The 23,295-nt window shown below is 39.8% G+C and overlaps 1 protein-coding gene across 8 annotated transcripts in view; it reads left to right on the top strand.

Annotated features, from left to right (window-relative positions):
- Ccdc191 (coiled-coil domain containing 191) overlaps positions 1 to 23,295 on the top strand; it is a 94,507-nt gene extending 71,212 nt beyond the window's left edge. For 6 of the 8 annotated variants that reach the window (XM_087215764.1, XM_004835695.4, XM_021263441.1 and 3 more), the window contains 4 exons: positions 17,362 to 17,505; positions 19,144 to 19,296; positions 19,819 to 19,964; positions 22,128 to 23,295. In XM_087215764.1, coding sequence (XP_087071890.1) covers positions 17,362 to 17,505; positions 19,144 to 19,296; positions 19,819 to 19,964; positions 22,128 to 22,272 — 588 coding nt within the window. In that variant the 3' untranslated portion in view covers positions 22,273 to 23,295. Of the gene's footprint in view, positions 1 to 17,361; positions 17,506 to 18,354; positions 18,573 to 19,143; positions 19,297 to 19,818; positions 19,965 to 22,127 lie in introns of those variants that run through there. The other 2 variants (XM_021263437.2, XM_087215770.1) reach the window with 2 other exon arrangements.

The following is a 23,295-nucleotide window of genomic DNA, read 5'->3' as shown; positions in this document are numbered from 1 at the left end:
AAGAAGGAACACTTCTCACCTCTTTTTAGGAAATCAACATTGTGCTAATCCTAAAACTGCTGGATAAAGACAATAGAAGAAAAAGTATGAACATAGATAGAAATTTGTTTAACAAAACAAAGTATTAGAAGTCAGATCTGGCAGTATGTAGAAAGTGGTTTTATTATAGGGATGGCAGTGTTGGTTCAGCATTGGAAGATCCACCCCCATAAGTCATCATTTTAACAGAGGAAAGGAACAAGCCATATGATCCTGCCAGTAGTTGGAGAAAAAGTATTGGACTAAATTCTACAGCTGTTCATGGTGAAAGCTATCAGGAGACTAGAAGTAGAACAGAACCTTCTCAACTGATCAAAGACATGTACTCCATACTTCCAGCAGGAATGCCTTATATGAATGGAGAAGATACAATGCTTTCTCCTTAAGGTGGGGAACGAGGGCAGATATGCCTACTCTTCATTTGTCCATTAAACTTTGAAACACAGGCCCAAACCAAAATAGTCTAGCAATAAAATGACACAATTAGGATAGGACTGGCAAGGTAGAAGTAAAATCTTTATATGTAGATGAAATGATCATCTACAGAGAAAATACTAAGAAATCTCTAGGAGCCCCTAGAACTTGTACTTGAATTTAGCAGGATTAGAAACCACAAGGTATACATAAAAATTCAGGTCCATGTATACTTGCTATAAATGAAGAATTGGATATTGAAATTTAAAAGTTATGTAGGAGTACAAAGGACCTAGAAAAGTAAAAAGAAAAAGAAAAAAATAAACAGTGTTGGAAGACATTTAGTACCTAATTTTAAGACTTCCTGTAAAGCTACAGTAATCAAGGCAGTGTTAGTGTAGGGAAAGACATATAGATCATTGGAATAAAACAGAGAATCTAGAAATAGAACCACACATATAGGGTCCACTGAGTTTTGAAAGATTATTTAACATTAACATTTTATAGAATATAAACTCAATTCAAGAGCAGAGGAAAAGATAGTGTTTTCAGCAAATGGCACTAGAACACCTGGCATCCATAAATAAAAAATTAACCTCAACCCTTTATTTCCATATATAAAAATATCTTGAAAGGATTTATGAACCTAAGTATGAAAGACTGAAACTATAAAGCTTTAAGAAGAAATTATAAGGAAAATGTTTATGAATTTAGGGTAGGCAAGAACTTCCTAGGATACAAAAAACATGATGTGTAAAAGAAAAACATTGATAAATGAGATTCCATCAAAATTTAGAACTCTAAATAACATCATTAAAATGAAAAGTAGTCCTTAGCCCATATTTACAATGCATATAACCTATTACCAGAATATATAAAGAACTCTTACAGCTCATTAATAGACAACCCAATTAAAAAGTAAACACAAGAAGATGATGAATAGCCAGTACAGCACAAGGAAAGATGTGCAACACTAGAATCAGAATACTAATCAGTACAATAACAAGATCGAATTATGTACTCATTAGGGAGATGAAGTTAAAAGTTTTAAAAGCCTTGTCATGAGTTTTTCTTTTTGTTGGATTCTTCCCCTTTGCATTTAATTTGTCACTTCCAATGGTTTCATTCTGCTGGGCTTCCTGGGGTTGTGATCCTCATTGTCTTTTCCTAGGATATTGTCTAAAATTTTTTGGAGTGCTGGTTTGGTATTCACGAAGTTCCTAAGGTGCTCTTTGTCATGAAAGCATCTTATTTCTCCATCAATTTTGAAAGATAGCTTTGCAGGGTACATCAGTCTGGGTTGGAGGCTGTTTTCCTTTAGGGCTTGAAATATGTCACTCCCAAGTTCTTCTTGCCTCGAGGGTTTGTGTTGAGAAGTCTGCTGTCATTCTGATGGGCTTTCCTTTATATGTGACTTGTTTCTTTTCTCTCACTGCTTGTAGAATTTTGTTCTTCTGTTGAGTTTCTGGAATCCTAACTATTATATGCCTATGTGTAGATTTTTTTGATCAAGGCAAGTTGGAGTCCTATATGCCTCACTTATCTGTATGTCAAGTTCTTTTCCTCTGCTTGGGAAGTTTTCTGCCATCCCTTCTGTGAACAGTTGTTTTTTCTTTTTGTCATCTGCACTCTCTCTTGTTTCTTCATTGACTCCGAACAGTCTTACGATATTCTTCTTTGCATCGTCTAGTAGCTGCTGGATTGATTTCTTGTGGTCCCTTACAATTTTAAAGCAATTTTTCTTTTCCTGGTCACTAATTGCAATCTTATCTTCTATATCTGAAATTCTGTTCTCACATTGGTTCATTCTGCTGCATAGACTTTCAATGGAGTTTTTAATCTCCTGGAAATCTGTTTGCATCTGTTTTATGGATTGCATTGGTTTCCTATGTTGGGATTCCATCATGTTCCTCAGCTCCTCTATTTTTTTTTATCTGTGTCCTCTCTAGATTTATTAATCATGTCTTGCACTATGGGCACAATCTGTGCTGTTATGTGAGAAATTATATCTGATTTCATTTTTTCCAGATCCTCTTTTGTTGCCAGTTCAGGGAGTCCAGGTTGTTGAGTATCAGCTTGTTCCATCTCATTTCCCTTTGGGGTTGTTGTAGGTGATCTGGAAGTCTGTTTTTGAGGCCTGTTAATGTCTTCTCATTTCCACGGGGCGGGGGGGGGTTGCTGCTCGTACCCATGCGGCTCACCTCCTCTGCCCTGGAAGATGTGGAATGCTGGCCGGGGAGCCTCCACCTGGGTGCTGGGATTGACTCACCTCCTCTGCCCTTGGAGCAGTGAAATGCTGTCCAGGGAGCCTCCTCCTAGGTGGTGGGATTGGCTCACCTCCTCTGCCCTGGGAGTGGTGGAATGGTGGCCCAGGATCCTCCTCCCCCTCCAGTCCTAGTTGTGTTTTTTTTGGTACTGGGGATTGAACTCAGGTCCTTGCACTTGCACAGCAGGCGGTGAAATCACTGAGCTAAACCCCCAGCCAGTCCTGGTTATTTGAGGTACCTCCAACTGATTTCCACAGTGGTTGCACCAGTCTACACTCCCACTAGCAGTGGAGCAGTGTTCCTCTTTCCCCACAGCCCCGACAGCATTTGTTATTGATTGATTTCATGATAGCAGCCATTTTTTCTGGGGTGAAGTGGAATCTCAGTGTTGTTTTCATTTGCATCTCTCGAATGATCAATGATGTTGAACATTTTCTCTTATGTTTATTTGCTGTTTCCACTTCTTTATCTGAGAAATGTCTCTTCATTTCAGATGCCTGTTTTTGAATTGGGTCTTTAAATTTGGGAGGTCTGATTTTTTTCAAATTCTTCATATATTCTAGATAGTAGACCTTTGTCTGAGGTATAGCAGGTGAAAATTTCTTCCCACACTGTGGGTTGTCTCTTCACACTGTTGGTGGTTTCTCTTGCTGTAAAGAAGCTTTTTAATGAGAGATCCCACTTTTTGGTTCTTTGTCCTAGTTCACAGGCAACTGAGGTTTTGTTCATAAAATCTTTTCCTCCATCAATGTCTTCAAGAGTTCTACTTAACCTCTGTTCCAGCTCGTTCAGCATTTCTGTTTTAATATTTAGATCTTTAATCCATTTCGATTTTAGTTTAGTTTGTGATGATAGATATAGGTCTAGTTTTAATCTTTGGCAAGTTGAAACCCAATTTTTCCAGCAACGTTTATTAAAGAAGCTGTCTTTCCTCCAGTGAGGGTGTTTGGCTCCTTTGTCAAAGATGAGGTGGCTCAGTGTATCTGGAGTTGTTTCTGCATCTTCTAATCTGTTCCACTGGTCCTCAGGTCTGTTTCTTTGCCAGTACCATGCTGTTTTTGTCACAGTAGCTTTGTAGTATTGTTTCAAGTTGTAGGTTGTGATACCCCCTGCCATATCTTTGTTGCCTAGAATTGTTTTTGCTATTCTAGGTCTCTTCTTGTTCCAAACAAATTTTTGGATTATTTTCTCAAGGTCTGTGAAGTGTGTTGCTGGAGTTTCAATTGCATTGAATCTATATAGCAGTTTTGGAGGTATGGCCATTTTCGCTATATTGGTTCTTCCTATCCAGGAGCAAGGGATATCTTTCCATTTTCTGATATCATCTTCAGTCTCTCTTTCCATAGTGCTACAGTTTTCAGAGAAGAGGTCTTTAATTTCTTTTTTTTTTTAACCATCTTTTTTTCTTTTCTTTTTTTTAATTTTTATTATTTTTTGGTACTGGGGATCAAACTTGGGACCTTGCACTTGTGAGGCAGGCACCAGAACCACTGAGCTAAATCCTCGGCCCTCTTTAATTTCTTTTGTTAGGTTGATTCCTAGATATTTCAGTTTTTTGTGTGCTATATTGAATGGAATTGTTTGCCCTATTTCTCTCTCAGAATTCAGTTCTTTTGCATTCACTTAAGCATGTTTTATTGGCTAGTAGATGGTTTATTTTGGAGAAAGTCCCATGTACTGCTGAGAAGAATATAAATTATGTTGTAGTTGGATGGAACACTCTGTAGATGTCTATTAAGTCCATTTGTTCAAAGGTTCGGTTCAACTCTAATATTTCTTTGTTGATTTTTTTTTTTTGGTCCAGTTAACCACTTGACAGTTTACCCCAAGTGTCGCTCAGGCAGCACACTTGATTACATATTGACTATCCCAAGCATTGCTTGGGCAGGTGTCATTTCAACTAGTCAATTCTTGTTTGGATGAGATACACTTGTACATCTGTTTATTTGTTTTATATCAACTATTTTTGGTATACCTTTTTATTTAGAATGTTGTATTCATCTTTGATGTTTGTTTCTAGTGAAATCTAATAATATCGTCTGGTTATTTTCTTTTATTAATTTGTATTTATTTTATTTGCAAAAGTAATCTATAATTTTGTGCTACAATCTATAAATCATAGGTATATTAGGTAAAATTTTTATACTTCTCCAGAACTCAGTGATACTCTTTTAAAGTACAAAATGGATATGTTTGGGACAGTGAGACTGATAGGAAGAAAGTACCAAAAGATCTGCAAAAAAAAAAAAAAAGAAAAAAACTGAAAGAGGGAGAGATGTTAGTATCTCAGAGAGGGAAAAGTCTGTGTTATGAAATGGAAAGACAAAAAAAGATCTCCTTATTGTCAACTACTCATAATATAGAAATGATAGAACTTGAAAGAAGAAACGAAACTATAAAAATTCCAATAGTGGTCAATGATTGTAATAGTTCTATGGGTGGTGTTGACAGATTTGACCAACATCTAACAAGCTATCCTGCAATCAAAAAGCAAGGAAAAAATTATTGCAAAATATTTATGTACCTTCTGGACCAAACAATATGGAACTCATTTATTCTTTATTCAAAACAAGCCAGTTCAAAAAATCACTTGCAGTTTAGATTAGGTCTAAACCTAACATTCACACTGAGAGGTATTGGCTTATTCCTCTCGTTTTAGATTCCTGTTGCTGATTTCCTCACTTTCTTTCCCCCTTGTGCTTAGCTCCTCATCCCATCAGGTGTATTCATTCTTTTCTTTTTTTTTTTTTTTTACTTACTGACATTGTTGTTTTCATTGTCTCTTTCTTAGTATATCCTTAATAATTATTTATAATGCTGGTTTGGTGATCATGAATTTCTTGCAGTGTTCCTTGTCATGGAAACACCTTATTTTTTCATCAATTTTAAGGACAGTTTTGCAGAATACATGAGTTGGGGTTGGAAGATATCTTTTAGGACTTGAAACATTTCACTCCAAGCCCTCCTGGCCTTTAAGGTTTGTGTAAAGAAGTCTGCTGTGATTCTGATGGGTTTACTTTTCTATGTGATTGTTGCCTTTCTCTACAGCTTTTAAGATTTTGTCCCTGTGGTGGACTTCTGGAATTTTGAGTATAATGTGGTATGGAGAGTTTCTTTTCTGGTAATGGGTATTTGGTGTTCTATGTGCCTCACTTATTAATATGTTTATTTATTTTCCTAAAGAAATTATTATTTCTCCTTTCCTTTTGAAGAGTTTTTTTGCTAGATATAGAATTTTGGGCTGACTTTTTTCCTTCAACACTTGAAGGTTGTCACTCTGTATCAGTGATGGCAAACCTTTTAGAGCTTTCAGTGATAACAAACGTGTATAGGTGCATCATTCCCACTGTATAGTTTCTGGTTTCTGACAGAAAGTCTTCTGTAATTCTTATCTTTGTTTCTTCATAGATATTTTATTCTGCTTATGCTGCCATAACAAAAGACAACAGACTAGATGGCTGAATCAACTGAAATTAATTTTCTCAATAGTGTGGAGGCTAGAAAGTTCAGGATCAGGGTGCTAGCCTGGTTGAGTTTCAGGGAGGGCTTTTGCTATCTCCACACAGCCTTGTTCTCATACATTATCTTTTCTTGGTGCATGTGTGTGAAAAGAGAGAGCACAAGAGCTCTCTGGTATCTCTTCTTATAAGGGTATCAATCTTACCTAGTCAGAGCACTACCCTTAGCCCTAACCTACCTATTCCTTAGTGGCCCTGCATCCAAATACAGCCACACTAGAGGTTAGAGTTTAACATATGGACTTTGGTAGCATCACATTCAGTCCATAACAGAAGGTAGGTAATATGAGTTTTTCCCAACCTGCTTTTAAGACTTCGGCTTTGATTTTTATCTTTTTGAATATGCTCTTGGTATGGTTTGTTAGTTGCTTTGCTTACCTTGCTTAGTGTTACACCTAGTGAGAGAGAATCAACCAGAGACTGATAGATATTAAATCCACACAGGAGTTTATTACCGACCGGGACCCAAGCCGAGCATTGGACTCGAGCCTCGACTGGGGTTGACAAACATGTTTTATACACCTTTGAGGCCAACAGTTTCTAGGCCCCCCTATGGGGTAGAACTAGTAAAGCAAGCAAAAGGTACAGAAGCAGAAGGTCCTGCTGTTAGAGCATTTGTAAAACAATAGTTGATTAATTGTTGTTTCTAAGAGACTCTCTAAGGGGAGGAGGTTTCTAAGCTTCCTCCTTCTGAGTTCATCTACAGGGCAGGCAGGTGGGTCAAGCAGCAATATGGAGTCTGTCTTGCTAACTAGGGTCCTTCATTCCCCACTGGTTCTTGTAACTTAATCAAATCTTTGATTCCTGTATTTACTCTTTGAATTTTTTTAAACATCTTTTAAAATCTCATAATTTTGTCTCAACACCATCAGTTTAACTGTATCAACCCTCTATCTAACATATTTAGTCAGAGCAATTATAATGTAAGGTTCCACGAGCAAAAACAGAAGTAAGATAACTAAGGGGCCAGCTACAGCAGAAAGTAGGATAGTTAACCATGGGGACCAGTCAAATAGATTTTGAAACCAATTTTCATCCTTTTGTTGAGCATATTTAGTCTTTAAATTTTCCCTGACCATAGCTAAGGTATCACTAATGACACCAGACTAATTAGCATACAAGCAACCGGTTTGGTTTTTTAGGGCTACACATAACCCTCCTTGTTTTATGAACAGGAGGTCAAGTCTCCTTTGATTTTGCAGGACCATCTCAGCTAGGGAATCAACCTGGTTTTTAAATCCAGAGATCGAGTCTTTCAAGTGACCCAAATCTCTGGCTACTTGGTGGCTTAGGGCTTTTAAAATTTGTGTCCTGAAGGATCAGGGAGGAAGTTCCAATAGCCACTGACCTAGCTATTCCTAATCCCACCAGAATGGGCACTAAAACGGGGGCAGCCCGTTTACTCCTATAGTGTTCAGTGGTTAATCCCAGATGTTCACGGCCCCCTTTTTTATTATAATACAAGACTTGTGGAACAGCATACATGGTGACACAAAATAAAGTGGCAGATTGGGTAGCCAAGACTGATTTGGGAATGTATTTAGTCAAGTCCTTGGTGCAAGCAAACCAAGCATATCAGGACCAGGTCTTCTGGCTTGAAACCATGGGGCTGGAACGTCACAAAAGCTTTTTTTTCTCAAGCCTATTGTTTTGTAGCCTGGATCTCACTCTGAAGAATCTGTAAGGCTTGAAGAGACTGAAGTAAAGAGACACAAGAACTCTTTGTTATCTGTTCAAGGTTTAACTTAGGGAGGAGTGGCAGCAGCCTCCCATACAGGATTTTTAAAGGGGTAAACTTGTCACATATGGGGTACATCTAACTCTTAACAAGGCTAGAGGAAGCAGATCAGGCTACCTACTGCCAGTTTCTAGAACATATTTAGTCAGGGTTTCTTTCAGGGTCCTATCTATCCTTTTTACTTGTCCTGAACTTTGTGGGCAATAGGCACAGCGTAACTTCCAATTGATATGTAGTGCCCTTGCCAACAATTTGGATATCTTTGCCATGAAGGCAGGCCCATTGTCAGACCCCCGGTAACAAGGGATGCCAAATCGGGGAACTATCTCCTGGTTAATAACTACCTTAGTTATTATGTTGACTGATTTTCCAGGAGTGGGGAAAGCTTTTACCCAACCTGAGTAGGTGTCAACCAATACCAGTAAATATTTGAACCTATTTCTGGATTTTATTTCAGTGAAATCAAGTTCCCAATGTTCCCCTGGCTCTCTTCCCCATAGTCGATTACCTTTGTTCCTTCGTCTTGCCTTGGAGTTCAACTGTGAACACACCTGACACCTGGAACTGATGTCCTGGACCATAGAGGTCTGTCCTGGGATTGAAAACTTAGAGCTCATTAGTCTTTTTAACTTTGATTTTCCCAGGTGAGTTAAGTGATGTAACTGATGAACAAGTTGTCACCCCAGGGCTTGGGGGAGACAAATTTGTTCCTTTGTCCCTTTCCATCAGCCTGAGTCCAATTTTGTACCCCCTCGCTTTTGATTTTCCTCTTTCTCTTCCGGTGTATATGTGGGCTTTTCTGGCAGGTAGCCAAAGGGCTGGACAGGCAGAATGTCTATTGGCCCCACTGGTTCTTTGGCCACCTTTCGGGCCACATCATCAGCCTCTCAGTTACCACGGGCTTCAAAGCTGTCTCTTTTTTGGTGGCTTTTGTAATGAATAATGGCCAATGCTCTGGGTTTCCAAATTGCCTCCAATAAGGCCAAAATTTTTTATATAGTTTTCCCTTCTGATGTCAATAGCCCTCTCTGTCTGTAGATGTCGCCATGTACATGGGCAGGGGCGAATGCATACCAGCTGTCAGTGTAGATGTTTACAGCCTTGTCTTGACCTAACAGGGCTTGAGTTAAGGCTATTAGTTCAGCCCTCTGCATTGAAGTCTTTTGGCTTAATGCCTGTGTCCAGTGTACCTGTTTTTCTGGACTGACTATGGCCACCCCCGCATACCTGACTCAGTCTTCCAAGAAGCTGTTTTCATCGGTGAAGAAGGTCTCATCTGGGCTTTGCAGGGCAACATCAGTCAGATCTGGGCTGTTGGTGGTGGAAGTTGTCAGAGTGTCCAGACAGTCATGGAGGGGCATGCTTATGAGTTGGAGTCTGGGATTAAGATGGCCGGATCGAGGGTCATTTCTCAGGTGAATTTGATGCATGAAGCATCCAGCAACAGGGCCTGGTACTGAGTCAGGCAGGCGTTGGAGAGCCATCATTCTGGGGCTCCTCTCAGCAATGTTTCCACCACATGGGGTGCGGTGATGACCAGGTCCTGTCCCAGGCTGAGCTTATCTGCCTCCTTGACCAGGAGGGCAGTGGCTGCAACTGCCCTCAAACAGGTAGACCATCCACTTGCCACAGGATCAAGTCTTTTAGACAGGTAGGCCACAGGTCTGTTTCAAGGCCCTAATGCCTGAGCTAGCACTCCCTTTGGCTATGCCCCCTCGTTCAGCCACAGACAACCAAAAGGGCTTGGTGACATCAGGTAGGGCCAGGGATGGTGCTGACACTAAGGCTTTCTTTAAAGCCAAAAAGGCGGCTTTCTCTTTTTCTTTCCAGAGGGACTGTCTCTTGTGTCTGGAGTGCAGCAATAGTGACTTTCCCCAGTTTCTTGGCTAGGACTTCCTGGGGGGGGGCATCATGGTTATCATAAACTTTCTGGGCTATGCTCAGGAGTTTAGTCTTATTCTTTCCCTCAAATCCCTCTAATTTCTGTAATTTTTTTAATGCCTGGGGCCGACTGGGAAACAAAGGCCAGATTTAAAGCTGCTGCATTTTTGGGTGCCTCTGGGTCAATAGGAGTGAAAACTCTATAGGCTTCCAAGAGTCACTCCAAAAATGCAGCCAGAGACTCTGTTTTTCCCTGGCAAACCTCACTTACCTTACTCAAATTAGTGGGCTTTCTGGCCGCTGCCCGGAGTCCCCCTAATAAGTGCTGGCGGTAGGTCCCCAGCCTCCTCTTACCATCATCATCATTAGGGTCCCATTCGGGGTGTCACGATGGAACTACTGTTTCAGCCTTGGCTGAATGCCCCGGAGTTCCAGGAGTGACGCCAGGGTTTGGCCCCAGGGCCTCTTTGACTGCCTGTTGATAAATGCAGTCCCACTCCTCAGTGGTGAACAGGATCTGTAAAAGCTGCTGGCAATCATCCCAGGTTGGCTGATGGGTATGAAAAACAGACTCAAGAAGAAATTAATGCCTGAGGTTTTTTTCAGACAAGGGGGGATTTTGATGTTTCCAATTGTAAAGATCACTAGTTATAAAAGGGACATAAATCAATCCTCCCCCGGGCTCTGTCTGTTTTAAAGGAAAAAGGGAGGAGGAAGATGGGGTTGATGGACCATAGTCCTGTCCTGATTGAGTGCCAAAAGTCGATTGGGACCTGTGGGGCCCCAACTCCTGTGACCACATTTCAAACCTTGCGAGCAATGTGCACAGAATAAGTTCCCACCAGGGGCCAACTGACTCCAAAACTTGGCCATTCTGATTGACACAGAGTTTGCAATTTGCCTTTAGAAAATTTCATGCCATGTTCATCTTCTCTGTCTGTGGAATAAATTTTTTGAAGTTATTCAAAACACAATCAAGTGGAGTTCTTTCCGCGGACTGTGAGGAACCCATAATTTCAGCCTGTGAAAATGCAAAAGGCACACAAAGCAAGCAGACAGACAGACAACAATAAACAGACAAAAACAGACTTTGGCCACATAAACCTCTGGGGCCGAATGGATTCAGACCCCACCCAGGGAGTCGCTCTTCTGAGGACTCCAACCCAGTTGAGCTTGCTCACCATCGCGAAGAGGCTCTAGGTAGGAGGAACCTGTGCCACATCTGGCTTCCTCCTACCTACCCACAGTGCACTAAGAATCATTCGATTCTTACCTCTAGAGGCTTCCCGGATAAACTCTTGTGGGTCGGTTGATTGGCGATAGGGCCCAACTGGGACTGGCCTACCCAGAGCCCCGGAATACCGTCAGGGTGGCCTCTCCTTCCACAGACCGGTGTCCAGAGGGGCCAAACACCGCAGATGTCTGATCCTGGTCTCTCCTAAAAAGAAACAAAGTCTCCAAGATAATAAGCTCCAGAGCAGCTGGCTATCTCACTGGGGCCTCCAAGAATGTTACACCCAGCGAGAGAGAACCAACCAGAGACTGATAGATATTAAATCCACACAGGAGTTTATTACCGGCCGGGACCCCAGCCGAGCATTGGACTTGAGCCTCGACTGGGGGTTGACAAACATGTTTTATACACCTTTGAGGCCAATGGTTTCTAGGCCCCCCCTATGGGATAGAACTAGTAAAGCAAGCAAAAGGTACAGAAGTGGAAAGTCCTGCTGTTAGAGCATTTGTAAAACAATAGTTGATTAATTGTTGTTTCTAAGAGACTCTCTAAGGGGAGGAGGTTTCTAAGCTTCCTCCTGAGTTCATCTACAGGGCAGGCAGATGGGTCAAGCAGCAATATGGAGTCTGTCTTGCTAACTAGGGTCCTTCACTTAGTAGTCTTAAGCTTCTTGGATATATGGTTTTGTGGTTTGTCACTAATTTGGGAATATGTTTACCCATTATTTCTTCAGATATTTTATCTGTCCCCTTCTTTTTATTTTCTTTGGATTTTCAATTGCACTAGTGTTACATTGTTCCCCATTATTCCATAGATCTCTGGTACACTATTTTTCAACCTTTCATTTTGTTTGGTTTTACTTTTCAGTTTATGTATTTTCATTGTCCTATTTTCATGATACTGGATTCTTTCTTTAGATGTTTTATCTAGTGTTAAGCCCATGGAAAGCCCTCTTCATTTCTGTTAATGTGTATTTTTTTTACTTCCAGCATTGTTATTTTGAATCTTCTAGTATTCATGCTCTGCTAAAATTATTTATGTGATATAGAATATCTCTTCTTTCCATTAGAGCTTGTAACATTATTGTCATAGTTACTTAAAATTCTCTCCCTGATAGTTCCATTATGCCTGTCATGTCTGTGCCTGATTTTGATGGTTGCCTTACATTTTCAGACTACATTTAGTTGTCTTTTGGTGTGTTGTGTAATTTTTTTTGAAAGCCAGACATTTTTGTTCAGACAATAGAAACTGAGGTAAAAAGGCCTTCAGTGCTGGAGCTTTGTGTTAATGTAGCCAGGAATTATGCTGTTTGAAGTTTACTGTTGCCATGGTTACCACTGTTGAGGTTTGTTGTTGCTATCAGCACCGAAGACTTCAATTTCCTCTAGTGACTTTGTTTTTATCTCTTCTTTTTTTCTTTTTTTGGAGCGGGGGGGTATCTTCCTATTGTGCTGCTTCCCAAAGAGACTCTTTCTGTTATGGTTCTCTCAGATGTAATCCACTGCTGTTGCTGGAGATGTGTGTAAGTGTGGTGATAGGGCATGGATAAGGGGAAGCTTTCTCAGTTTGGATTAAGTTTTAGTCTTTGTCATGCACAGCTTTGGGCACTCATAAGAATTTCTGTTCCTATTCAAATGGTAGAACTTTTTTCTGTACCCTGTCCTTCTTTTAGGGGCAGTGGTTATCCACCACTACCTCAGTCTATGACTATAAAGCCCTTCCCTGCTCCTTCAGGTGAAATAGAGCAGTCTTGTTTGGGCCGAGTTCTCTGAGTGCCAGTCCCCAGCACTGTGTTCTTCCTCCAGGGCTCTCAGATGGACCATGCAGATGGAGCTCCCAGCTCCCCAAGGAGAGTAGCCTGCACAGAGTTGCAGTTGCTACTGTTCCTCCCTCCCAGCCAGAACAGTGGTCAGGACTGTCTCCAGGTTCTCCCCGATCCTCTCTCTGAAAGGCTGATGGAGTTCCTAGAGGAAAAGCCTACAAGAGTGGGAACCACCTCTAAACTGTGGCCTCCAAGAGCTTCATTTTTCTCACACTGCTGTACTCTGAGCTTCCAGCAGTTCACCGAAATTTCTAGTTTGATTGTCTTACTGGTTCCTGTGATGTCTGGTGGTTTCCGCCTCGGATAAGCAAATGCTTGGGTCCCAGGTCTCCCTGAATGTGCCTGTCTCTTCAGATTCGGGGATGGCTTCATTTCTCTTACCAGTTTGCAAAACAGGACATGGATTTGCTCTGTCCAGCTATTTCCTTATTGGAGCCAAACTTCTTGTGTAGACCAAGAATGATGAAATATATATTACTGGCCAAAGAGAGTGTTTTATTTCTCTCAGTATACCAAGCTCAAATCTTTCCTTTTTAAGAATGTCAGTCCATAGCAATAGAGAAAAAAAATTGTTACATAACTGGTTTCCATTTAGTCAGTCAGTTGTTGCTCTCTGAGATCAATGCATTTATAAACTGGCTGTGCTTGAGCCTTGAGAGGATCTTTGATATAAAATGCATATGGCAGTTGCTTTCTTTACCTTCTAAGCAGAGGTGCTCTACAGTGTGCTTCCCCTCCCAGTTGATCCTATGCTCCTATTCCTCTTGAGACATCATGTTCTGCACAGGCCATTCCTTACTTTATATACTTGTGTATATAGCTGATTCTGCTGAACACCTTCTAAGGGCATAGTAATGTTATTCCTCTGGACATCACGAAGATAATGACATTTCTGAACCAGTGCCTGCTGTGACTTCTCTGAATCAGTTGCATGTGGCTAGATGTGTTTGATGGAAATCTTCACCTCTTCTAATTGGCCAGTTCTTTTGCTCATTGAGTCTATCAGCAAATTGTCCAACAAAGGTACCCCATTTTCTAATTATATAGATGAAGAATCCTACCACTGGTATGATGGAGAAAGTCTATGGGGCAATCATATATTTCTCTGGATAGAAAATACAAGCCCAGGGCTGAGGATTTAGCTCAGTGGTTCTGCCGCCTGCCTTGCAAGCACAAGGACCTGAGTTTGATCCCCGGTCCCAAAAAGAAAATACAAGCCCAATTATGTGTGTAGCATCTTGCAACACTAATTTTGGGACAAAGAAACTGGAAGAATTCTTCAGAGATAAGCCTGTGACAAATCTGTCCTCTATTTCCATAAGGAGATGACACAAAGATGAGACATGGCTGTGGCTCAGTGTCCCTGTGACCCTGAAGGGAGAGGATGTCAGGTGTGGCAGTAAGATGACCATTCACAGGTTTCACACCTTTGTTCCTAAAAATCAAATCTAACTTCCTCTTAACCCATTACTCTGTTTTTATCACATACTTATTTTCTGGTAATACTTATCAGACTATAACTTTTGTGACTGTACAAATACGCTTTCTTTTGACAGGCATTTGTGGTTGAAAGATAATTTTATCAGAGAAGATCAGCAAGATTTGAAGTCTTCCATTTTTAACAAGCATATCTGCTCATTGAGTAAATATCTATAGAACACCTACTATGTTGTAGCCAGTGTTTAGATGTTAGAACAGAGCAGTGAAGAAGACACAATGGCTTTGCCCTGCTAGTTTAGGAAAACAGGAAATAAACAAGTCAACAACCAAAGAAGTAGGGAGACAGAGAAATAATGGGAGAAGCAAAATTGGGAAACCTGAGGAGGGGATATTTGAGCTGCTGGAGGTCAAGGAGGCCTCCACAGTGCCCATGTGTTAAATGTAGGGTACCTATTAGACATCAACATCCACATGAGCATGTCAAATAGCTGAACATATAAGCCTGGGCATCAAGGTTGTCATAAGGAGTCTGGAAGTCAAAACATGTCAGTGCTCTCACTGCTCTGGAAGTGGCTGGGAGAATGTCTGGATAGGGAGGGGATGTGAGTCCAGGACCAAGTACCAGAGTGGATGAATATATTCATAGGATGAGGAACTCAGGAGATGGGAGGATGACAGGAGCATCTGATATCAAATGCTGAGATTAAAAGATATTTGTGTTAGGAGAGTGGTGGTGATTAACCCAGCAAAATGTTACTGAGCCCTATTTTTAAAAAGTTGCTCTTTGGTAATGTGCAGATCATTCATGACCTTGACAAGAGTGCTTCCAGTGGTGACCTGCAAAAGAAGCCACTTTCTAATGGGCTGAGGGGAGAATGGATGAGGAATAGAGACCATGGGTATAGGTAGTAGTCACGTGGGATCAAAGAAGGACTTTTATTTTTAGGGTCATGGTGGTGCTTATTTTTTTATTTTTTGTTTCTTTCCTATTTATTTTGCTTTTATTTATTTTAAAGATGGGAGATATGAGCACATGTTTATATACTGATGGGAATGATTCAGCTCATAGTGAAGGAGAAATTAGTTTTTGGACAGTGTTGACTGCTCTGTACTCTTCTTAACGTATCTGTAATTCCTGATCCTTCTCTCAAGGCATAGTAGGTGGTATAGACATGTTTAAAAGAGTCATTTTTTGTATATCATTTGTGATTGTATAGAACATAAGTCAGAGAGAAACCCAGATTTAGTATCGCCTTTTTAGTGTGAGTGAACTGTGTGCTTTATGAATCTCTAGCATGTAGATCCCCAAAGAAAATGCAATCTCAAAACAGACAGCAGCATACCATGCCATCATCACAGGAAATTGTGGATGCGGGTGTAGAATTTTATGAACAAGGAAATGGAAAACATGATGATGGTAATGAAATACAACCAACCCTATTAAGGAATCCTTAACTGAGGGAGGAAATACACACTTAAATCTCTGTGTAGGAATACAAAAATTTGACTCAAGCAAATCCCTTATTAAATGTTTTTATATTTTTTCCTCCATAATCCATTTGAAAATAGTCTTCCTTTTGGTGCACAGAATACCAAGCATAGAGTTGGACTTCTAGGAGGATGGACCATAACCTATGTGTGCATGTGAGCAGAGTCTTGTAGCTGAGCCTCTCCAAAGGGCTGTGTCTGGGTTCAATTTCTGCCTGCGAGTTGCAACTGCTGCTTTGATGCTACTGGGAATTTCAGTGGATGTGGAAACATCCCATTTCTCTGTTTTCCTTTTCACTTACCCCTCAACTTCCTCTTATCACTCATGAGAAAACCTGTTGTAAACATTTTTAGTTTTGGCTGTTCTGTTCAACAAGTATGTCAAGTGCCTGGAATAAAAACCATAAAGGTTGTTTTGGCTTACTGCTTTGGAGAATGTGGACATTTCATTTTCAGGAACTTGTGTAGAAATAGGTTTTTTCATAGGAAGTTCAGAGTGAGTCTCCCTTTCACATTAGAAACGTATGTCCCCATGTCCTCCTTTTTAAATCATTTTCCTTGTTTGCCAAAGGCTCTGGCATATTAAGTAGCTTGTGAAATCAGCCAGTTTTTACCACTGCCTTTTTCTTAACATGAAATTATGGGAAGTAAAGAAAAAGAAACTTAAATGTTTTTGTGCTTACACTCCAGAGAGTATAAAGAGTACCACTGTGAAGACAGTCTACAATCTTTGCTTTTGCTCGTTTTGCCTAGTATATGTCACTTGCTACCATTCACCTTGTTTTTCACCTTTGTTATAGGCTATTTTTATTAAAAGTAAACAAGTTTTTGTCATCTTTCTCAGACAGACTTCAGGGGTAGGTTTCTTCTTAGAGGGACATCCTCCTCAGGAAGGAAGCTTGCTTAATAATAATCAAATACTTTTAACTTCCCTTTGAATTTATTCAAAAGAACTCAGTAAGAATATCTTTCTACACATTTAATGGAGTATTACATGTGAACTGTATTATTTATATATAAATCTCTACTTCATAATTTAAGTAAAGGGACTACATTGCTGAGTTTTTCATAATAATGAGGAAAAATTCATGGTTGTTCTCCTGACTAGATATGTTACTTTTAGTGGGGAGAAGTAAATCATTTCTGTGGTCAACACTAAAGAAATCCAAAAATGCACATAACCAGGGGCCGGGGATTTAGCTCAGTGTTTTCCTCGCCTGCCTGCTGCACAAACGCAAGGACACGAGATCAGTCCCCGGTACAAAAAACAAAAACAACAACAACAAAAAGATAAAAACAAAAATGCACATAACCCTGATTCTTGTGGGGCTCATAACCAACTTTTCTTGACCCTCTTAGCAAAATACTTTCTTTGGTTTTTTTAATGTTGCAGAGCTCTATTATAATGATTAATGCACTATATGGTGGTTACATGTTCAAATTAAATTCAGTAGCTTTTTGTCCAATTGAAGTTCATTAGTTTTACAATCATGACATTTTTTATTCATTATTTTTTCCAGCAAGAATTAGAGAAACAGAAAAGAATTAAGAGCAACAAAGAGCTGGAAGCAGCAGCCAAAGATCATTATAAAAATGTCTTGCTAAAGAAAAAAGGTTTGGACCCTTGGAAGAAATTGAGACAACAAAGCAGGCAAAACATTCAGGTACAATGTCACACTGCTACCAACCCCCAAAATTAGAAAATGGACTTTTCCAAATAGCACGATTATTCAGGCGTTGAGGGGAGTTCGGTGATTTAGAAGCCATAAAGATAAATGATTTGGTGTGTATATTTCTTTGTTTTGAAAGAGTTTAGATTTTGTCTTTAAACACTTTTGTAACTTAACAAGTTGGAAAAAAACTAGAGTAAATTTTTAATTGGAGATACCCAAGGTAAGATGAAAGAGGCTTCTCTCAATTTTAGCAGTGCTTAAAAAGCAGAAAAGTTGGGCTGGGGATTTAGCTCAGTGGTTCCGCCGCCTGCCTCGCAAGCGCAAGGACCCAAGTTCGATCCCCGGTTCCAAAAAAAAGCCGAAAAGTTATAGGGTATATTGGATTTCTGCTGTGATAAAGTTGAATAACAAAAAACTTCTAAATATCAGACTCAGGTATACCTGAAGTATTTGAGTATACGCAAGTATTTCTCACATATATGCAGGCCAGTTGTGAATTAGGTTCTGCCCTCTCCCAAGGCCTCATTGTGGGTCCAGCAGGTACTTAGGGGATGCATCTCACCTGGCAACTGAAGGACATACAAATTATATAAACCCATAGAAAGCCCCCAGAGTCCACTAATATTTTATTGAACAAAGCAAAGGAAGGAGGCACTATGAAATCACGTTGCAAAGAATATTGAGTATAATTCCATCATACAGAGCAGTATCCACCCCATAATACAGAGCTATATGAAATCAAACACTAGTTCAACTTCTGAAATTTCCCCACAAATTTATCAAGTAGATAATCAAGAAGGGCAAGACAGATGAAATGTTATCTTGTCTTTTGGCTTCCAGGCTGGTCTGTGCCACAGAATATCCCTGTAATGGTCATTTTGGCCAGTAAGTATGACTTCTGAGAGGTTTCCTTGGATCAGTTGTAAACACAGTGCCAGACAAGACGTAGGAAAATGTATCATTGTCTGGAGAGGACTAAGAAGAGTTTCCTCTCCTCCTTTCTCGTCAAAGAATGTAACAGTCACTTTTTAAAATCTGTAAACTTGGAATTTTATATTTTGATAGAATGATACTCTGAGCCTTTTAGGTTTGTAAGACATTAAATTATTCATGTTATTTTTCTACCAATGGTTTTGTGGTTTATTGATATTATCTAAATTTCAATGCTAGTGACAGTTTATTCTACAAAACTAATTGAAAGTATTGGCATTTTCTCAGTTGACAGTGGTTAAGTACATAACAAAGGGAGGGCTGTTATGCAGCTGTTGTCCAAATTCCAGGACAGCAAACTGAGAATGTTGCCAGACACTTACTTCAAAACTCAGTGGAAGTGAAGCGGTGGCTTTGGAGGTTGCTTATTACATTTTCAGAACCAGCCATTCACTATGATCTTCAGGAAGTCAGCGCTGAAAGGCCATCCATGGTTTCACTCTATAACCTCCATATAATAATATAACAGGGCCCATAATCAGTGCTTTTAGGACACAGAACTAATACACCTTAAGATTACTCTTCCCTAATAACTGCCTAAATGTGATACACAGCATTGTTTGGCCAGCTGACATGTTTTCTTAAAAGATTTAAAAGTTAAAGAATAATTTCCTTTTTCTCATGTAAAAAAATCTGTAGGTGGCAGAAAAACATCATTCTTTGGCTCTACAGAGGAAATGTCTGCTGACCTGGTTCCACTGTAGTCAGGAAAGTTTGGCTAGGAAGACAGCTCAGGCTGATCAATTTTATTCCCAGCAACTGCTTAGGAGGGTCATTCAGAGCTGGCTACAGGTAAGGCCACAGGGTAAGGCCACTTTGAATACATCTCTGTTTAATCCTCCATGAAAAAACTAAATGGACTGCAGAATGCCCATGATCATTGTTTTTTTCAAGAACAATATCATGAACTCAATTAATTGCTTTGAAAGGAATATGAAAATATCAAATCAGTTTTTATTATAGACTCTTAAGCATGTGTCTTTTTTTACACATTGTATGTGTATTTAAACTGTAACATATCATGATATCAGCTTTTATTTTTATACCAACTTCCTGGTTATTGTCTCACAGTGCTTACATGATTTCATTAGAAACCTACCGCCTCAGTCTTATACCTATCTTTCCTCCTGTTTCTGTCATTTTTATAATACATCACAAAGGATATTCTCATGGCTACTGTGTTATCCTTTTCTCTTTATGCCACCAGTGTCCTTTGTTTTGCATGTTTCAATTCTCTCATTTGTACTATATGTGCTGTAATTCTTTGTCTACTGTTATTATTCATCTCATTTCTGTTTCTGTCCTCATCCCCAGTATGTGACTGATCTGGAGGAAGAAGTAAGAGAACTCTGTGTACACTTCCTTCAGAAGAAGATTTTCAGGGCCTGGTTTATCATGGTCAGGGAGGTGAAGACAGACTCTCAAAGCAAGCATAGGATTGCAGTGGAACATTGTGACAGGTGAGGTTATCATCCCTAAGAACTCATCGATTCCCTGGCTTCACAATTGCTCTGCAGTATATGTATATCTACCTCTGGGATGTGTCTGAAAGGACAAGGAGGAAAGTTGGTGAGTGGGACCCCCAGAAACACTAGGCAGAGTGGGAGTCCCAACTTGCCACTGACACGGGTGAGGGCAAAATGGTAAACCCCTGGGGTGCCAGAGTCCCTGTCTTTAAAATGAAGAGGAGCAGGCCCACCCTCTGTACCTCACAGGCACTGCCAAGGGGAATAAGTGTGTGAGACACACATATAGGAATGTACTGTCTTTTTCATTAATCATATAGTTTTATTTTTTGTTCAGCTTCTTTTTAAAAACATTTATTGTGAAATATAACACAAATAAAGTGCCTCCATCATATAAATACAGTTGAAATGAATTATTAAAAAGTAGACACCCATGTCACCATTGGCCGATCAAGAAGTGGGACATCGCTACCCCAGGGGCTTCTTCCCAAGCACAGGTTCTTCCTACATTTAAACTGTGCTCCTGACTTGAGCAGGGAACACTTCCCTGCTTTTCTTTTTGCTTTTCCTAAGAATGCAACTTCAGTGCTATAATTTAGTTTTGCTTTGTTTTGAATTTTATATGTATGGAATTATATTGTATTAGTATTTAAAATATAGTTATATCTTATTAAATCCAGTGTCTTGGAGAAATAAGGTAGTCCATATAAGTAAGGTTTTTCTTTGTTTTCCAATTTTAATCATCTTGGACAGAAATGTTTTGAATGTCATTATGCACTTCCCCTTGAGAGTGAACAACTCTGTCCCTTTTTTGGTGGTGTGGTGTTATTCCTTGTGAACATCACTTAGTGTGGGTATTTTTGGTGATGCCTCTAGCTTGTGAGACATGAAGGCTGCTGTGACATGTAGAAGTGCCCCTTTTCTCACTATCCACAGATTCCTTTTTGGTCCCTTTGTTTTCATGCGTGTGCATGTGCAGCACACACGCATCTCTGCCCTACGTAATAGTTTTTCTTTCTTTGTAGACTAGGATGCCCACTCCTAGCAAAAACTGATTGTCCTTGTTTCGTTTAGACACTGGAAATCAGTGGGTTGGGAACAGATAAACAAGTTGATTATAATTTTGTCTAAATTAAAATAAATATGCAGAAAGTCAGGGTATTCAGAGGACTTGCCTTTGAATGAAGTGCTTCAGCTTTAAAACTTGGAGGGAAGGACTACTCAGTAATAGTATCTGTGTGACCTGGCCACATCACCTTTTGAAGTCTCCCTGTTCCTCTTTGACAAGTTAGGGTAGTGACAGAACCTATCTTAGGGGCTTGTTGTAAAGACTAAAAAGGTAACATACTAATGTACTTACTGCAATGCTCAGTTCAAAGGAATAGCTAATATTGTTTTAGTTTAGTGTATTATTAAACATCCTTTTTGCCTACCTCTGCTTTCTGTTAGCCCTATAAACAGAATGAGCTTCATTTGAGGCTTTCACACAAACCATCTTATCTGATCACAGTGCAACCAGGGGTAGGGGACAGTCGTGATTTCCATTTTCAGGCAAGGAAACAAGCTGCAGGCACATAGATGAACTGCCCGAGGTGTACAAATAATAGCAGCTCCCTGCCCTCCATACCAATGAAGTCTTCTGGCTCCAAAACATCCTCTTAGTGTATCAATCCTCCTCTCCATTTTCCCCATCATTCACAAATTATAAACTATAATAGTAAGATAGAGGTGAGGTTACCAGCAGGCTTTTCACGTGTGTCCTTGTTGCTAGCAATTTGGCACGTTTTATACAGTTTTCTGTTGTCTTTTGCCCAGAGGACTGTGGCTGCCCAGTATCACTGGTTCTGGCTTGGGCACAGTATATAGGTTGTGATCAGATTAGCCAAGGAGTGTCTCATAAACTGTAGTATCAAGGGCACTAGAGGCCCTGCCCAGATTCAGTCTCCTGAGACTTTTCCTGACCATTGATGGAAAATGTCACTGTATTCTCATTTTCTTCATAGCATTTTCTACTGTCTGAAACCCAGTTGTGTTTTCCATACCCTTTATATGTTTTATTCAGAATTACTTTAATAAAATTTTTAATTATTTAAGCCAGAATGCTAACTATTCCTAGTATTTCACTTTTTTCCCTGTCTCCCCTCTTCATTCTTAAAGGAAGATTCTCAGCATCATATTTCAGACATGGCAGAAGTTTGTAAAATTGATGAAAGAGGAAAGGGTAAAAGAAGAAAGGCGAGAGCAGCTCCGCAGAAGGGTGGCGGAAATTCTTCCAGACTTCCAGATGCTGGCACCATTGTGATTGTGCTTGTACAACAATCAGATACTTGGCCTTGAGTGAGATATTAGATACACCAGTAAACATAGACTAACATAGTACTTAGGATGGGAATCTTGATGGGCTCAGGCTGTGTATATTTTATCTCTATCTACCCGAATACATACTTATAGGTGGTTTATTTTGAGATACTTCTTAGGCCACAGGAATTATCTGGGGAATTTGTACTTCCTTCTTTGATTTTGCTTGAGTTGATTTTGTTAGTATTCACTCTAGCATTCATTTATCCCAGTGGAATCATCCAAAGTAACATGTAGATCACCACTGTTCAAATATATACTATGTATTTTTAGCATAGTAAACTTTAAAAAGGACAAGTGATTACCTGCCTGGGTTTGTGAAGGAAAGTATGTGTCCCTATGGCTTAATGTGAGTTAAGTAAGACTTAGAATAAACAGTGAGTACTTAGAAAAAGAGGCATAGGATGGGTACTTACAAGAGGGCCAGTGTGTTAGTACCTCAGCATCAAGTATCCTCCAGAGCCAGTCCTTTTAAGCCACTCCTGATGGCAAACCATGTATTAAAAGCTACTCTACACAGCTGCTGCAGAGTGCAAAGGGTGGTAACGTCCTGATTTCAAACTGGGGCACCAAAGATATTGCATATAAAGAAAACCTCAAAAGCTAGTAACTTATCGAAGACAATCCAGCAAGTCATTAAAATACCTGTTAAGTTACAACTTCTAAATAATCCACTTGATTTGTCTTCCTGAGTTTGATCTAGATATTGAGATACTTATCTTGAACTGAAAGAAGTTTTTAATATTTAAAGTGCTATAAAGACTGATAAAATGCTCTCTTCTGTGAATTGTCTTGATAGAATGACCTGCTAGGAAAAAAATATTTTCATTACAAAAAACATGCTTATTTTAACATATTCAAGCCCAGAAATGCACACAGTAAATTGAGAAAGGCCCCTGCAGCCTGGCGGTAAACTATTTGTTATGTTAGAGATTTGAATTGGTAAAATAAAATTCTGCAATTTAAA

This window comes from Heterocephalus glaber, unplaced genomic scaffold, assembly GCF_053883595.1.
Source record: "Heterocephalus glaber isolate CG9 unplaced genomic scaffold, H.glaber_assembly_v1.0 deba00000122, whole genome shotgun sequence".
Classification (NCBI taxonomy): Eukaryota; Metazoa; Chordata; class Mammalia; order Rodentia; family Bathyergidae; genus Heterocephalus; species Heterocephalus glaber.
This window is presented reverse-complemented; position numbering and strand designations above follow the sequence as displayed.